The sequence below is a fragment of the Lepidochelys kempii genome, chromosome 4 (genome assembly GCF_965140265.1).
Source record: "Lepidochelys kempii isolate rLepKem1 chromosome 4, rLepKem1.hap2, whole genome shotgun sequence".
Lineage (NCBI taxonomy): Eukaryota > Metazoa > Chordata > Testudines > Cheloniidae > Lepidochelys > Lepidochelys kempii.
Genome location: NC_133259.1, coordinates 31,609,903 through 31,628,713, shown reverse-complemented (window position 1 = coordinate 31,628,713; position 18,811 = coordinate 31,609,903). Strand labels below are relative to the sequence as shown.

Below are 18,811 nucleotides of genomic sequence, written 5' to 3'. Positions count from 1 at the left end.
AAAAAAGAAAAAAGAAACAAACAAACCCAAAAAAACCAAGCAAACAAACAAACAACCCCAACCAAAATATTTCACTTGTTTGGGCAAAAATGTTTGGTTTTACTGAAAACTTTCACCCAACCAGCCAAATATTTTCAGGTTTTGGTTACCAAAAGAAATAATAAATATTTTTGTTTTGTTTTTCAAATTTTGTCACAAAGGACATTTCCCATAGAAAATTCTATTTTGACAAAAAAGCCATTTTACACTGAATAACAATCAAAATATTTACTGCTGACATTAATTCCTAGCCATAGCATATGAAAGCCACTAGTCTTCTCATTAAAGCAAAGGAGTGGGAATCAGAAGGATCTGCATTTTATTCCTTACTCTGCCACTGAGCTGTTACATGCCTTTGGGCAAGTCTTCAGCTTCCCCATCTGTAAAAGGGCCATAACAACAGTTGCTTACCTCACACGCACAGTGTGAGGCTTAATTCACTTTTGTTTGTGAAATGCAGAGTGTTAGGAGGGAGGCCGGATCTAGCTCACAGACACTGTAGCACACGTTCCAAAGTATAGGATGTACACACACATTCCTTTGCAGACTGCCCTTTTCTCTCCCAGTTTCTGTTTACTTTGTATCTATAAGACATACTCATCATAGGCTGTCATTTAGTTCTCCATTCAACTCAGTGGAAAGGCTCCCATTGACTTTGATGGTAGTTGGATGAAGCCCTTAGTGTCTTGAACAAAGCACCTCAGAATTTGGCCTTTAGTGAGCTGGGATATCAAAAAGGAGGTTTTCATATTACTCCTAGAGAAGGGCCTGAACTGCGAAGTGTGAGGCTCAGGTCTTAGTGTGAACTTTTTCAAAACCTGATTGTGTTCAGATCTAGCATTTTAGTTTGGCAATTATAGAGACAGATGTTGGCTATGACTTTCAATACACAGGGCTGAATTTTCAAATAAGCCTTAATCTGCCTGATAATTTGTATTTGTCGTGTACTAAAATCAAAGTCTGTGGGTCATACATTTGCATATGCAAATTTGATAGCTACAGGGCCAAGTTTTTTGGCACTCGAAAACATGTAAGTACAGATTTAGAAAAAATCTGACCCACTGTAAATGGAAAATTCATTAGTGGTGTTCCTCTTTGGTAATTTCATTGCCTCTTAGTGGCAGGAGGATGGTTTTATGGTTAAAATCTAGGACTAGGAGATAGGGATTCTATGCCCAGCTCATTCCCAAATGTTCTGTGACCTTGAGCAAGCCAAATAACATCACTGCACTTCAGCTTTCTAGTCTACAGAATATGTGTAATACTACTTACCTGCTCACCGATGTATTAATTTAATCAGTCTTTGGAAACAACTTTGACATCCTTGATAGAAGGGCAAGGTGGTCAGTATGAATTCTCAGTCAGAAAGATCTCTACAGCTCAATTATGTTTGAAACCTCAGCCACAAGTTGTTCAAAGAGAAAATTTGTTCTCATGTTTGTACTCTTAAGAAGCAGAAAGATGGCGTGTTAAATACATGAACAATGCTGATATTTTGTCGGATTTTGTAAAACAAATACAAAAGTATTAGAGTGTTTGTTTCATTGCCCTTCAGTACTTTTCTACAACTTTTTAAAGGAGTTTCTTCTCTCCAGCACCTCTGTATTCTCAGAGACAGGGGAATAGCATTGTAGTGAGCACCATCCAGTGGTCAGTGAGGATTTGGACTGACACTTCATATTGCAGATACACACGTTATATAAAGCTGAAAAGTTACGGCTGGAAAAATAGCAGAGGTGGGGTTGATGGTAGTGCCAGAGTTACTGGAAGGTAGAAAAAATATTTTTATTTGGCCAACTGCAGAAACACTTATAATTTTGAAGTAAAACAAAAAATGTTATTTTCAACAGGATTATCTCTGCCAGTCGCTGAATAATGTCTTAATGTTTTTAGTAGTGGGTGTTTTGGGGTTCAGTCTTTCTCTGGTTCAATCTACACAGAGCTTTCAACAAAATTTAACAACAATGCTTAAGCACAGTTTGAGCTGTCATGGCTGAAGCCATGGTTTGCTGAGGCAAAGTGGCCATCTCTGATTTACCTAAGTTAAGGGATACCTTAACTACAGCATGAGTTTTGAGACAATTTCTACAATTGGCTTTGTCCACACTGCTGATCCACAGCATGTCAGATGAGGCTGTTTCAGCCACAACCTAATTTAAACCATAATTAAGCATGGCTGTTAAATTCATTTGAAAAATTACAGGGCTTATTCTCCTCTTACACTGGCACATCTCCATTGATTTCAATAGAGTTTACTCTGGAATTACACCAGTGCTAGGCGAGAGGAGAATCTGTTTAGGGCCATCAATGATATGAGCTACGACTTCAACAAGTACCAAAAGAAGAAAAGATCTAAGTTGGCGGGAGCTGATGTTTATTTAAATTTCTCCTGACTAGGTTACAAACCCAAATATTGATTTAATCTAGTTTAACATAATCATTCTGTTTTACCTGTGCAAGAAACAGTGATTTCAATGGTTAGGTGGGCACCTGACACACAATTAACCTGTGGAACTCATTGCCAGGGGATGTTGTGAAGGCCAAAAGTATAACTGGGTTCAAAAAAGAACTAGATAAGTTCATGGAGGATAGGTCCATCAATGGCTTTAGCCAAAATGGTCAGGGGTGCAACCCTGTGCTCTGGCTGTCCCTAAAATTCTGTCAGAAACCAGGAGTGGAAGACAGGGTTGGATCACTCCAAAATAGGCTCTGATCTGTACACCCCCTGCAGTTCTATCAACCACTGACTAAAACAGGATACTAGGCTAGATGGACCAGGGATACGACCTAGGGTAGCAGTTCTTATGTTTTGATATCTTTAAGAAGGAAGCCTGAAGGAAGTTTCCTTTTCCTGCGTTTCTGAATGTGTGCATTTCCTGGCTATGCCTTATGTGCTGTGTATGCTACTCTGTTACTTTATGAGTTTTCTCTGTTTGTTCCATTATGTACAGAGATATGCTATCCATGCCCATTAAATGTTCAATTGATTTTTTTAAAAACAACTAAATTACATTGCAAAGAAATTTTAGAACTTTCAGCTTATCAATTAAAAGATGTTTTAAGTCCAAGACCAGGAAAGGAAAGTCTACTTTTTAAAGAGACAGTGCTACAGGAAAGGAGTTTGGACACTGCAGTGTCTTTGTTAGATCTCCAGTGTATTATTGTACGATGCACTTGGATTTCTGTTGTTTTCAGAATGATTCAAGCAAGAAGCACTACAGAGATAATGAGGAGAGTGGAGCTATAAAAACATAGTGATACCAGGTAACTAAGAGAGAAGACAGGAGTAGTCAAGGGAACAGAGAAGGGCAAAGCCACTGGGGAGCCTGAAATAAGATTAGAAGAGCCAGGAGGCTATGTCTGCACTTGGTGCTGAGGGGTGATGCCCAGCTGACAGACATATGTGCTCTAGCTCTGCTCAAGCTAAGATACAAAAAAATAGCAACGTAGCTTTATAGACCAGTAAACCTTTTGAAACTTTCTTCTGCAGGTTACCCCTCCGTGTAAACTTTATTCAAGCTTTGAGCAAGGTGACAGAGCATGGAGCTTCCTTCACCACCACCACACTCATTCCACCCTCACTGGCATTGGCTAAAATGCAAATTGTTCTCTTTCTGCCATCTCCTCCCCCTGATGTCTTGATGGTCAGGTTTACTGCTTGTACAAAAACTGAGGCAAAGCCCCATTACTTTGTTTAGGACAGACCTATTTAACAGTTTTACATAGGCAAAGCCATCTGGTCTTGAACATATTCTAGAAACATCATATGGGGGTGGGGGGATTCAGAATTTTACATATAACATTACTCCATACATTTTGCCATGGTATTGTTGAGCAGCGAGTTACTCGTTTTAAAACAATACCTCACTAGGCATATTTTTTTCAAAGAGTAATGTCTTTATCAGCATATCTTTCAAACCACAAACTTGTTCTTCAGAGGGTTGATTCAATGCCACAAATACACCATATTCTACTTCTGATATTTAATTCTCAGAAGGCTGGGGTAGTAGAAAAAAGGAAGTCAGGACAGTGCCCAAGCTTGATAACCACACTTCTAGGCAGTGTCTCTCACAGTTCTCAGCACTATTACCAGTCTAGTACCTCTCACCTTGCTTGGAGTGCTGACATGCAAGAGTTCCAAATTCAAGTCTATTTCTAGCACACCAGCCTAGGAGGGACAGTTTTTTTTTAAAATATATCTGAACACAGGAGTTCTTAATTTGACTGCCACGAAGTTTCTATCACAAAGCAGATTGAAAGTGCTGTGTTTACCAAGCTAGTAAATAGCCATATCTTTATTTCCCCACTATGGAGAGATGTTTTCCTGTTATCAATATCTTTACCTTCATGCAGCTTTTCAGTCCGCTTGACAGGTTCTCTCCCATCATATGCTTTAGGATGGGGCAGTCTAGATAAAAGGTAAAGCCAAATTTTTTTTGTATAATTCTCTTCCACTCATTCATACATTTTCTTGAATAACCCAAAACCAGGCACATGAAGCCATCTGGTGGTGTGTACAGTAAACAGCATACAATTTTACAACACACACCCCTTCACATAATTGAAGAGTTAGATGAGATCCAGCAATGCTGCTCTTTTACAGTTTGTTTGGTACACTACCTCACAGAAGAAACCTCTCAAGACCATGCCAGAATTGAACCAGGTTCAGTCCTGTACTGAGGCTTTACGAACCAAACTACTCCCGTTTCTGCATGGTGTACTGCACCTCTGGGCTCGCTCTCTTATTATTCTCCTCATCTGTTTCTTTCTGCTCTCTCCTTACAGCAGAGGATAATAGCTGGTCTGTAGTGGTCCTGTAAATAGTACTTTCCCCACTAAGACTGTCAGTACCAGGAGGGATACAAACAACACACCTGGGAAAATGCAGGATTCCTGTGATCATAAGCTTCCATCAGAACTCACTCATAGCTTTTAAAAAAACCCCCACTAACTACACCAATTCTCCTTATAGACATAGGTGTAGCAAAACAAATGAATGTAGCAATGATTACATAAACATATGAGAAGGAATGAGTGGAAAGTCTGCTTCTCACGATGGCATGTCAGGTAGTAGATGTCAAACAGCAAGATCTTTAAAAACGTAGGCATACTGAGGTCCTAAACAGAACTATGGCTCCCAGTGACAGAATTAACTTCTGAATTCAGAGGATAACATAGAACTTTGAACACTTGTGACTAGGTAAAGGACCTTGCTGTGATTTTTGACAAAGACTGTTTCTTCCCACAGAGAAAAGCAATGCATGACCTGCACAAATAATCTCATTACTCTAATTGTTAATATTTCCTCTCATGTGTATACACACTAATAAAAAAAATAAGTTAGTGTCTGTCCCTAGCCAATTTAAAACAGAAGCAGAAGCTTCCAAAGTAATTCAATGGTGTACCATTTCACCGCAGGCTCCGGTGAGCTTAAGAGAGACAGCTACAGTTGCCCCCTGCAGTTTACAATATCACTATCCAATAAAAGATACATTAAGTAAACAACCATTGTGTAGTAGCATTGTTACTGCAGAACCTATAGAATAGACTGTGTACAATTTGCAAAAATTACTGTTTTAGAAATCACACAAAATGCAAGTGGTTTAGTAGAAAACATGTTTAATTTGACTCCTTTCATACACTGTTCCAAAAAGAAATGCACTCACACAGTGTTGTATCCAGTGTACATCTGGATTTGTTAATGCGTTGCCATGAATATCAAGGCAACAGGTGCCTTAGAAATAACTTCACTAGACACAGTGTGTTTGATAGTAAAGTATCACCAAAAGACTTCTCTCCAGGTATAAACTTGGTATGGGGCAGGCCACAGAAAAAAGGCCAGAGTGCTGCACACTTTAAAATCAGGAATTGTAAAACGTTTGTCCAATACCTCAGTCAGGTTAAGGGAAAAAATGCAGAGGGCAAAAATACCAGTTTTACATTTTATAGTGAATTGTTTCAAGATACAAATTCATACCTAAAGCTAAGTAACAGTTCAGTAACTTTTTCTTTTTTAAAGATAGAAATAGACAAGTGATAAAACCCTGTTTTAAAAATACACCAACCACGGGTAATGACGGTTTTTATTAATGAAAGGAGACAGTTGGAAGCACTTCTTGCACTTGCTGATTCGCATAACTAGACCTTTCTTGTGTCTTCTTGTGGTGGACAGTATTTATTTTTTTTTTTAAGAGATTGCTTGTTTTTAAGCTCTTCATGAAGAGAAGCAAATCCATTTTGTGCTTGCATATATCACACAAGGCACTAACCCATCAAGTATCCCCTGCAGGACAAAATAAAAGTTGAGAGAGAGAAGTTAGGAGCACAGCACACCTAAACTGAACAGATTACAATTTTCAAAATAAAGCTATACCAGGTTACCAGTGTACCGATTTGTCAGACTTAAACAATTGAAAAAGTTATATATATTAAAAAATCTTAATGAGCAAACAACAGGAACAACAAATTGCTAGCTAAAATGACAGTTCAAGCCTTAAATAATGTTATGGTATAGACCTTCACTAGAAACATGGTCAATGGATACCTATGAAACTTTCCACTCAGTTAAAACTTAAGAGTCTATTCCATATTCAAAATTTTCACCAGAACACAGAACCTATTCCTGTGGTGAATGGGATATATTAATGGAAGTTTAGTTCCACAATTCCAGAGCCTCTTTTAAGAATATAATTTTCAAAAACAGAAGACCAAGAGATGAAGTTGTTCAGAAATAACCATACAATAAAGTATGGATCCAAGGATTCTCTCTGTTCTCCCTGTTCTAGGTTAATTAACTGGAGTCTAGTTATAATTAGGTCTCAGGTCCAAAAATCTGGTTTTAGTAGCTGACAACCAGATTATTCACCAAGGTCAACTCCAAACATTGGCTTGTGGTTGAAACTAGTTGCAGTTGCCCTTAGATCAACTTCTCTAAATGCAAGTTTCGAGTTGGTCTGTATAAAATTAAGATAGCTACTCCCTGCAATTGTCTGAAATTTAAAGAAATGCAAATTCAGTTTACAGTTCTAACATTTTATAGTAAAGCTCAAACTGGCATCTTTGTGGTGTTGTTCTGGTAACATATGCAAACAAGCTCTGTAATGGTGGGAAACACTTTGGGCACTGCTGGAACATTGGAAACACCTACTCTGTGTCCTTAAAAAAAGGCTGCATCTTTGGTCATTTGAAACAGGTCTTAAAATCCTGTCTTTATTTCTGATCTTTCATCACATTCATGTCCATGGAGGGTTCTACTCTATGTTTATCAAGCAAAAAAACCAAAACAAAACCCTCTCTAACCAAAAAGGAAATTTTCATTTGATGAATATTAAAGATCAAAAACTTTCAGAAGTGTAATCTGGAGAGGACTATAAGTCCTCTCAAGTCCATCAAATAACCATCACATTGGGTTAATGTTTTTAACAAGGATTTTATAAAGAATCCGGTAAAACATTCCTTGTAAGAAATTTCTTCCATTCCTTTTTACCAACTTGTAGTAGTCTGGGAAGTTTCTCCTTTGCTGGCACACTATTACCTACTGTAGATAGGGATCTACATGAAGAGAATCATGGCAGCTGTGCTTGGGTGTAGGTAGTTATAGCCAGGTAGCCCTGAGAAGATATCCAGCAGGCTGGCAAGGGACTTCTATACTAGCAAATCCAAGGGGCACCTTCATATACCAGCATTTCCTAGCCTTAGTGTTTGTGCCATTAACTGCAGAGAAACTTGCTGAGAAATTCAAGGGTGAGACTGGTTCAAACAGGAACCTGCTCTGCTGACTAGCTTGAGCACTCCACCCTCCACCCCCATTTTACTTTGATATAATCACTGGAACAGTTTCAGTCTATTATTCTCAACCTAGCCTTTATCATCATGAATTCTGGAAGCCTTTATTACATTTTGTGAAAGGTTCTGCATTTGCGCTGCTCAAACAGACTATCAATTTCAAGATCCTACATCATTCAGCCCAAACTGGTACAATTGAGCCCCAACTTTTCTCCTTTCCTGTCTCCTCTAACCTCCACTTCTTCAATGAACTAAGGTAAAGTAATGGCCAAGACACACGTCTTACAGAGTAGCTGTATATTATTGCAACCTTTCTCCTTCCTTTCCCTAATTTCCCCTTGTCGGTCTATGGCTCTCACTTCTTGAATCATGTCTGAACCACAACATTTCAGAGCAATGACTGTCTTTACTTGTTTCTGTAAGGCATCTAGCACAATTTTGGGTGTTTGAAAATCAGAGCAAAAACAGAAGGGACAGCATAAGTCTATTGTTGTGAGTATAACTACAACAACAATGGGAATCATGATTTAGATTTTAAATCTGTGTTCTCAGATACAAAAACAAGAATAATGTCCACATTAATCAAAAACAATGTAATGAATACCACCAGAATACAAAGGCTTTTCTGTGCCTTGAGTAACTTAGGAACTGCCTGCCTTTCAATAAAAGTAAAATTCAGGGTCGTGTCCTGTATCCGATAAGTCTTGTATTTTCATTAATGAGGATTTAGCAAGTTATTTGGCACTCATATGTGACAAACTCTCCCTTAGGCAAGATATTCCTGAATATCAAATAATCAGTGAACAAAAGGGTGCTAGGAAATTAACTGAAATGATACAAAGTCAGTATACCATGTAAAACCTTTGTTATTGTTAGAACATCTGTCCAAGCTGCAAATGATTCTTATAAGATTTCCTTCCTATTCTTTAGAGTTTCTCTAACATGACCACGAACTCTTGAGACCAGCCACATTTGATTAAAAAAATAAGTCTATTGTATGCTGGTGCTTTATGCTGAATTGCTACACACTGCCAGGAAACCCAACACTTACATTTTATGGGCCAGTAATTATATTGCAGGAGATTTAGTGACTCTCCAAGAAATGGAAAATGACCATATCATTATTTAAAAAAAAAAACACAACAAAAACAAACCAGAAACATCCCCTGCCAGTTAATTCATGGAGTGGTTTTAGCAGTGGCCCTCAAAGAAACTGCTGCTGTTGGCAGCTCTAGAGGTCATAGTGGGGTTGAGAAGTGGGAGGGAAGGAGAAGAGGCAGGCAGGCAGCAAAAATAAAATAAATTCATTATAAGCTACTGAATAGACTGGAAAACACAGAATCAAGAAGCTCGAAAGCCCTGTCAGTACATGCAAGAACTAACACTACTCTACCTTCCTTGGAAGATTTTTCACAGGCTGTAGAACAATTTTCCAGATAGCCTCAGTTTTCCTTCTTCTTAATTTTCACCTTGTTATACCCCTAATTCATCTCCCATCCTCCCAATGTTTACCTATTTATGCTTCTCTCTAAAGCCTGTGCTGGATTTTAGCCAACCTGTATAGATTAAGTCTTTTAATCTTTCCTCAAAATCCAACCCATCCAGTCTAGAATCAAACTGTATTGTAGCTATGATTTCTGACAGGGAGCCTGTCACCTCCCTGCACAACAACTTGATGTCTCAGAATGAATGGGCAGACCCAAAAACATTTACACTTCACTAAAGAGGGCACATTCCAATTTTAACTAAAACACCTTAAAGCAAAGCTGTGAGTGTTTAATCTACACCATTTTTTTTTTTAAAATACAACTTATCCTTGCTTCATATGTAGTACTTTGTAAACTTAGCTGGGATCCTAGAAATCAGTTTGCCACAGAAAAACATGGAATTTGCATTTTTACAGAGATTCTTTAGTTTTAACATTTTGTGAAAAAATGAAAATGTATTAACTGATGAAAGTACCAGTGCCACTTATTCAATGGGTACAACCTCTCCCTCTTGTGGTTGATTTTTGAATGCGCTGACCGCCCAAGCCCTTACCACAGTCAGCCCTGGGTGGCTGGTGGTTCAGTTAGTACAGACAGCCAGATAATGGAGACTCGGATAAACTGTACATAGCTAAACACACTCCAATACACTGCTTTGGCATATAGAGGTTACTAAGTGACCTTTAGGGGTTTGTATTTTAATGCATCTCAAATTTCAGCCTCCAGGACTAACTCAGAAAGTGAGTAAAGTTAATAGAAAAGCAATTTTTGCTTTTTATTTTGTGCGTTAAAAAAAATTCTGAAAACATAGAAAGCAGACAAATATTTGGTATTTGTAAGAAATACAAATTGTAATTCTATTAATTTTATTTTATTATAATGATTGATGTCACTGGAAGGCTTTGAACTTGCTCCAAAAATGTTAATATACCAATAAAACAGTGTGTTCAACTGACACCTATATTTATAGTGGCTAGGGAAACTGAAGTTCAGCATTCCACTTTAATCATGGAAAAAAACCATACAAATCTGATTTATCACAAAACTAGGATCCCTGCTCATCAGTAACAGAAAGGGAGGGGAGAACAGCATGAAGTGTCCTAAACAACTTACGGCAATTTCATCCGCATGAAAACTCTTGCCATGAAGAAGCTCAACAGGACGCTGACAAATCCAATAAAAAGCAACAGAAATCTATTGAGCTTTGGGATATTTGGTGCATTGGATCGGTCCAGAATTATGAAGCCTAAGCCTCCCATTGTGAAGAGGAAGCTGGATGCGAGTCCTTCCATAATATACTGTCCATTTACTCTGGGGGAAGGGAAAAAACAGGAATAAAAGATATTTCAGTAGAACACCAGCCCCTCAAAGTATTATTTTCACTTCAAGAGCCAGCTATTTAGTGTAATATTTTGATCTGCTTCCGTTTTACAAAAACCCAGGACAGTTCATTTTGATGTTTACACACTTAGTGGAACATAACACATGTTGCTGGAGCTGTCTCCTGATGCGATAAGGGATTAATATATAATTTAGCTCCTGGATCAGTACTTTGCAAGGTGACAGAAACGTACTAATGCTTTTAATCATGAGTATTCATAAAAGGGTAATGTGACTGTATGCAAAACCACCACATTATATACATTACTTATTTAGAATTTTAGATATGAGTGGTAATTTCAAATGCGTCTTAGTTGAAAGCAAAAATAAGTTAACAAATGAATGTAAGTAGGGACCCAAAACTTCTAGACTGTTGAGCTTTCAAGTTTGTTTCCCAAACCATTTCTTAGAAGACAAACCCCGAATTCCAGTCACTGCAAGAAGAGAAGCGTTATTCAAATCCATATCAAGGGAGGAATTGTGTCTCCTTGTTCCAGCACAGCATTAGGAGTAAGATGTGCTAGACCAGTGGTTCTCAAACAGAGGTCCGGGGTCCCTTTGGGGGTCACAAGCAGATTTCACGGAGTCCACCAAGCAGGACCAGCATTAGACTTTCTGGGGCCCAGGGCAGAAAGCCAAAGCCCCACCTAATGGAGCAGAAGCACGGGGCTCTGAGCCTCGCCACCCAGGGCTGAAACCAAAGCCTGAGCAACTCAGCTTCACAGGGCCCCCTGCAGTGTGGTGCCCCGGACAATTGCCCTGCTTGATACCTCCTAATACTGGCCCTGGCTTTTATATGCAGAAAAACAGTTGTTGTGGCACAGATGGGCTACAGAGTTTTTACAGCATGTTGGGGAGGCCTCAGAAAGAAAAAAGGTTGAGAACCCTGGCACTAGACTGCATTCTCATTTCTGTCACTGCATGATTTTGGATAAGTCCCTTAACACATCCGTGCCTCAGTTTTCCAATTTGTAATACAGGTATACACCACCACCTTGGTAAAGCACTTTGCTGGAAGGATCTACAGGGTGCAGAGCATTTCATTAGTGTCTAATCTTGATAAATAGTAGTTGAATCTTTTACACTGTTCTTCCCCATGACTTTCACTAAAGTGCTCCCAACTTCCTAGAGCAATGTGATTCATGTATATTGCAGTAGCCCAAAGAAATCTGAAGCATATATTGGAAGATGTTAATCTGAACACAAACTCTACGCAAAAGATTCCTAGAGTCAAGAGTAACAATGAGAAACTACTATGTATTTTATAATCAATTTTTTTTTTTAAATACAGTGTCAGCTCTTTTTTACAATGAGGTACTTTCAGTTAAAAAACAAAAAAATAGCCCAACATTTTCTGCAGGAATTAAGGATAACCAATCCAGACAGACAAAATCCAGAGCTCTGTAAACTTACTCATTAATTTTCTCAACTAACTTCTGACTAAATTAGTTTTACCTCTAATAAAATTTTAGATTCTAAGCAAGAAGAATCTGCTGAACTAATTTTGAAGGACAGACACTGTAGATTTAGGTTTCAAACTGAATAAAATCTGTCCCTAAACTGCAAGTTACTCCATATGGGTGATCCCCTGCATTTATGCAAAGTAACTAAGACCTTGATCTTGCAAATCATTTTATTTTGGGTTCAAAAACTGAATGCAAATTACAGATACGAGTTCTATAGTTTATTGCTGTTGAGCGTAATTAGAAAAATAAGATTTGTGGTTTGCTCTTACAGCAGAACTGGATGTAGAACAGAAAAATGGTCATTCAAAATATTAGAAAAGAGTTGGGGAGGGAAAAGAAAGTGAAAGCCAACTAAAGACAGGTTATATTAATACACACAACTAGATTGGGGTATTCAGTTTTAATTGTTACATATTTGCAACCACCCACTTTTCCTTTTACAAACAAGCACTCAAAAATATTTCACCCATTATTAAACAAAGTTTAACAGAAAGGAAATGTATAAAAAAACACATTACAAAACTGGTGTATGATGTCAACTCTGACAAGTAATTAAAAAGATATCAGTTATGAAATATGATCAAATATAGCTTCTGTTTGTTATAAATCTTGACTTCTACTCATGAAAATTAATTTGTATCATCTACCTGAAATTTCATTTCCTGTAATGCAAAAATCTTTGTATTTTTATCAATTACATATCTACTAAAACCTCAAACCCTTCCAAGCCTATATATGAAATATACTGTGAATATTTAAACAATTCATTTGCAAAAGAAGGCTCCAATCAGTGAAATCAGATGCATATTTGTGGATCCTGGGGCCCTCAGAGAGCACAGCTGAAGTCAATGGAGCTCTCCAAGAGCACTACGGTTCACTTGCATTCATCTGTTTGCAGGTCAGGGAGAGACCGTTCGATTATGACAAAGGATAATTTCTACCTGTATGCCAAGAAGGCCACTGGTCTCTGATGTCCATGTTCATCTGTCATAGACCCAACACTGGGAGGTTCTACAATCACATCATAGATTATTCCTATAAAAAAAGAAAGAAAAAGAAAAAAAGGACATTAGTTTTGAATGATGAGCCAGCATCATCCATCTCTAAATATTAAGAATGATTTCCTTCTACAGACAGTATGAATAGAAAGGAAACAGTTTAGTAAATTACTTGCCATTTTACATCTCCTGTTCAAATGGTAAGAAACACATAATTAAGTAAGTTATAACCTTAAATTATAATGGGATGGATATCAGACATTTCAGAAAGCCATTTTTTTACATTAGGGTACACCTATACAGCAGCTGGGAGGGTCGTTCCCAGGTTGGGTAGAAATACACATGCTAGTTCTGCTCAAGCTAGCATGCAAAAAAATAGCAGCATGGCCACAGTGGCTCAGGCTAGTTACCAGAGTACAATCCTGCCCGACCCCCAGGGTAGGTACTCAGGCAGCTGAGCTGCCACACCACCACTCCTATTAGGACACTAGTTCAACCACTCCTAGCGTGTGTATGTCTACCAGAGCGGAGAATCACCACCCCAGCTGCTGTGTAGACTACCATTCACAGTAAGTGGCTTATACATGATTAGTGCTCCAATGACTTTTCACATTCACAGTCTTAAGTGTTCTTCATATCAGAGCCTAGGACACTAGACCTTGTTTTCCTACTTAATAGAGTTTAAATGGCCCACCTGTTGATCACTTTAGATAAGCTATTACCAGCAGGACAGTGGGGTGGGAGGAGGTATTGTTTCATGATTTCTGTGTGTATATAAAGTCTGCTGCAGTTTCCACGGTAAACATCTGATGAAGTGAGCTGTAGCTCACGAAAGTTCATGCTCAAATAAATTGGTTAGTCTCTAAGGTGCCACAAGTCCTCCTTTTCTTTTTGCGAATACAGACTAACACGGCTGTTCCTCTGAAACCTTGATTAATTCTATTTACCTTTATAAGGATAACAAAAATAAAAACCACTTTTGGCTGAAAAGACTCAAAATGTACAGTAGTGTTCTATTTAGGGACCATTCTTTCTTACTGTATAGGTACAGACACTATAGAATATCATGGGAAGATTCATGTTGCAATGTCATTGAGCCGAACAGAGATCCTGTAAACTTTAGCTGTAATTTTGAATTTAATCTAGAATTTTAGGAGTTACTTACATGAAACTCTAAATTTATTCCAGCAAATTTACTTGAGCTACTGCCTCTTGTGGTTGGACTTCACATTCCTTATTTGTTTCTGGGTAACTACAGCATACGAGGCACTGTATAAACTCACAGGACGCACATTCTCAGCCCCAGAAAGAGAAGCAGGGGGAAAGAAAAGGAGAGGGAGCAGAAAATACAACATACAAGGAAAGTGGTCAGGAGGATAAATTAGCCATGTCTTGATATGGTATTTTTAATTAATATACATTAGGGCTGTCAACCGATTAAAAAATTAATCGTGATTAATTGGGCGATTAAAGAATACTAGAATACTGTTTATTTAAGTATTTTTGGATGTTCTCTACATTTTCAAATATATTATTTTCAATTACAACACAGAATACGAAGTGTACAGTGCTCACTTTATATTTTTATTACAAATATTTTCACATTAAAAAACAAAAGAAATAGTATTTTTCAATTCATCTAATACAAGAGCTGCAGTGCAATCTCTTTATCATGAAAGTTGAACTTACAAATGTAGAATAATGTAAAAAAAACCCTGCATTCAAAAATAAAACAACATAAAACTTTAGCGCCCACAAGTCCACTCAGTCCTACCTCAGCCGATCCTCAGACAAACAAGTTTGGTTTCAATTTGCAGGAACTAATATTACCCGTTTCTTGTTTACAAAGTCACCTGAAAGTGAGAACAGGAGTTTGCATGGCACTGTTGTAGCCGGCGTCACAAGATATCAATGTGCCAGATGTGCTAAAGATTCATATGTCCATTCATTCTTCAACCACCATCCCAGAGGCCATGCGTCCACGCTGATGACGGGTTCTGCTCAATAACGATCCAAAGCAGAGCGGACCGACGTATGCTCATTTTCATCATCGGAGTCAGATGCCACCAGCAGATTGATTCTTTTTTTTTTGGTGGCTCGGGTACTGTAGTTTCTGCATCAGAGTGCTGCTCTTTTAAGACTTCTGAAAGCATGCTCCACACTCCGTCCCAATCAGATTTAGGAAGGCACTTCAGATTCTTAAACCTTGGGTTGAGTGCTTTATCTATTTTTAGAAGTCTCATATCCTACCTTCTTTGCCTTTTGTCAAATCTGCTGTGAAAGTGTTCTTAAAATGAGCATGTATTGGGTCATCATCCGAGACCGCTATAACATGAAATATATGGCAGAATGTGGGTAAAACAGAAAAGGAGACACAGTTCTCCCCCAAGGAGTTCAGTCCCAAATTTAATTAACGCACATTTTTTTAATGAGCATCATCAGTATGTCCTCTGGAATGGTGGCCGAAGCATGAAGAGGCATATGAAAATTTAGCATATCTGGCACATAAATACCTTGTAATGCTGGCTACAAAAGTGCCCTGAGAACGCCTGTTCTCACTTTCAGGTGATAGTGTAAATAAGAAGCGGGCAGCATTATCTCCCATGAATGTAAACAAACTTATTTGTCTTAGCAGGTGGCTGAACAGGAAGTAAGACCGAGTGGACTTGTAGGCTCTAAAGTTTTACACTGTTTTGTTTTTGAGTGCAGTTATATTACAAAAAAATCTGCATTTGTAAATTACACTTTCATAATAAGGAGATTGCACTACAGTACTTGTAAGAGGTGAATTGAAAAATACTATTTCTTTTATCATTTTTACAGTACAAATATTTGTAATAAAAATAATATAAAGCAAGCACTGTACACTTTGTATTTGGTGTTGTGATACAAATCAATATATTTGAAAATGTAGAAAAACATCCAAAAATGTTTTAAAAATTACAATTGGTATTCTATTGTTTAACAGTGCAATTAATAGCAATTAACTTTTTGAGTTGATCACATGAGTTAACTGTGACTAATTGACAGCCCTAATATAAACTATTCTACATGCCCCTCTACCTATATTTCTTGCAGGTGACAAAGAGAGGATCTTCATGAAGGATTTGAATGGAGCAGCTCTGCAGACTAGTGCAACAGACTTCTCATGCCATTTAGGGATAATTGTAATAAATGCAGAATTATGTTTCTTTGGTGCATCAACCCAAACTACATTGTATCACTTGACTGGAGTTTCCTTTGATAACTAGAGAAAGAGCTTGTGATCCACATACCATTTGCTATTAAGCAGCAGTAGTGATGAATAAGCCAAAAACTGCTACAGGGTTGGCATAGGAAAGCAAAACAGCCACCTGCCAAGTCACTACTCAACAGTACCATTCTCATTCCTTAATCAACACTCCCCAAAAACCAGGTAATCAAAGCTAAAATAAGGTTTTCAGATATGCACCAAAATCTCTAATTTGATCACTGATTAAATTCTACATATCACACACTAGAAAGTCCCATTCCAGCATCAGGATTAAGGCAAAATTTCCATAGTGGACAGAGAAGAGTGGGAGTTTTGGGGGGTTGGGAGGAGCACATAATACACCTCACTGACATAACAGATATAAGAGTTTACGGGCTGCTCTTCTCAGGCTGCATATCAATTTAAAGGAGGGAACTTTTGAATGTCTTTGAAACACACAGAGCAAAATCCTTCACCACTAGAGAAAGATGTTATAAGAACGGTCTTAAAATTATCTGTTCCAAAAGCCAAGAATGGAAAGTAGGTCTGCCTACAGGAACAAAGGTTTCTCCCTCTGGGACACTCATCTCCTGACTCAGACACAGTATCAGTTTGATTTCCAATATTGCCTATACTAAGCAAGTGTATCCTGGTCTGGAGATGGATATGGTCCCACAGATCTCTTCGGTTACTGCACCTGAACTAAGATCCTCACCAAGGCCTATTTTTGAACCAGACAACCAAAACCTTCTCCACCGCCTTGCCCGCTGGTCACAGAGCTGGGCCAATCACCCCAGCGGGGACGGGGATTTGCGTACCACCCTCAGCGCGGATGTGGGGGTTTACACCACGGGCAAAGACGACCCCTCTCTGGGAACCCCACCGGAGGGCGTCCCTGCACTGTGTGAGGCGGGGCGTAGTGACACAAGTTGCTCACGGGTGGGAAAATTGTGCCGGCTGCTGTTTTTGTCCTCACAGGGGCCCTCTCCGGGCAGGCTCAGGCAGGTCTTCCCCGGGCCGCAGGCGGAATCCGGGGAACCGCGATGCCCCAGGAGAGGGTGCAGAGCAAACCCCCCCCCCCCCCACACACACACACACCGTGCGGCTGTGACGGGATCACCTATATGGGGCGGGGGGGGGGGGGAAGTGTGTCACACTCCTCCGCTTCCCTCACCCGGGGTCTCCCTCGGCCACCACCTCAGGGAGCCCCGGCAGCAGGCTCCAGCCCCGGAAGCGTGGGGATCGGGGGGAGGCACTCGCCCGCAGCCAGGCTCCCACCGAGAGAGGTAGGGGTAACCCCACTGCCCGCCGCTCTAGGAGCGGAAAGAACAGGCCTAATCCTGCTCCCCCTCCCCGCGCCCAGCCCTCCGCCCGGGGCCCGCTCCCGGCCCCCCAGCCCTCCGCCCGCCCGGGCCCGTTACCTCCGGTGATGAGGAAGTAGGACACCACCACCAGCGCGTAGACGGTCATAGCTGAGGGCGTGTGCACCCAGCTCGGCCGCTTCAGCTTGATGTTGGGGCACTGGAGCACCGCGAACGGCACCCGGTAGAGCGTCTCCATGATGGCAACCCAGCCACCGCCACGGAAGGCTAATCAAAGCCAGCACCACCGCGGCCGTCTACCCCGCCTTGACCCGCCGCGGCCACCGTCACTCTACACGAATGCGGAAGCGGAAGCCAGCTACAGAGGGAACGTAGGGCAACGGCGGGGTCCTGGAAGGTGATAAGAATAGGGCGAAAAAGTGCAAAATTGAGCATGGTAAAGGTCACCTGGAGAAAAACTCGAGCTACGAAATCTCACGTCGTTAAAACACCGCCAAACTCTGGAGTTTCAAGCCGACTATACGTGTCCGGGGAATATCAGTACTACACACCTGCCAGATCCTAGCAGCCCCTGACGTGGCCTAGACACGGCAACTGGGAGAGTCTCGGGCGGGACTGGCCCACCCGAAGCCCCGCCCACAGAGCAGGAGGCCCCGCCCACAATGCGGAACCTGGCCGGGGGAGGGGCGCCGTGGCTGGGCTATCGCTCGTTATCGCCCGTTACCGTTGCGGCACCGGCCGGGCAGCACGTGGGGGGCGGTGCGTTAAGCCTGTCCAGCGTGTGCCTTCTCCCAGCACCAGAGCGCCGGGAACTGCCTCTGGGTTCGGCCCCGGATCGGCCAGCCCAGCAAAAAGCGGAGCCCGCAGCTAGTCTTGCGTCGGTGAGAGGGCAGCAGGGTCTCCCTTCTACGCGCCCGTCCTCTCCCGAGCGTAGCCGTTCTACGCCCAGGTGGGTCGCCTCTGTCGAGGAGCGTGTGAACTTCCCAAGGTGCAAAATCGGTGTGGGTCCTTCTTATCGCTAGACCGCAGAAAAGCTGGATGCCAAGTGCCGAGCCCCTGCGGCACTCTGAGAAGTTTGGGTGCAGCAAGCTTTTTTTAGGTA

The 18,811-nt window shown here is 40.5% G+C and overlaps 1 protein-coding gene across 1 annotated transcript; it reads right to left on the bottom strand.

Annotated features, from left to right (window-relative positions):
* Window positions 1-5,641: 5,641 nt before the first annotated feature.
* Window positions 5,642-18,066, bottom strand: OSTC (oligosaccharyltransferase complex non-catalytic subunit). Its single transcript, XM_073340872.1, has 4 exons — window positions 17,809-18,066; window positions 13,099-13,192; window positions 10,425-10,622; window positions 5,642-6,322 (listed from the first exon to the last, which is right to left on the bottom strand). Exons 1-4 carry the CDS (start codon window positions 17,945-17,947, stop codon window positions 6,304-6,306), a joined length of 450 nt encoding a protein of 149 aa, XP_073196973.1. The 5' UTR covers window positions 17,948-18,066; the 3' UTR covers window positions 5,642-6,303.
* Between the last annotated feature and the right edge of the window lie 745 nt (window positions 18,067-18,811).

Coding starts and splice junctions, on each gene's coding strand:
- OSTC (XM_073340872.1), bottom strand. CDS start 17,947: ATGGAGACGCTCTACCGGGTGCCGTTCGCGGTGCTCCAGTGCCCCAAC. Junction 13,193..17,808: donor CTACTTCCTCATCACCGGAG/GTAACGGGCCCG, acceptor CTTTTTTTATAG/GAATAATCTATGATGTGATT. Junction 10,623..13,098: donor GTGGCCTTCTTGGCATACAG/GTAGAAATTATC, acceptor CCCTTCCCCCAG/AGTAAATGGACAGTATATTA.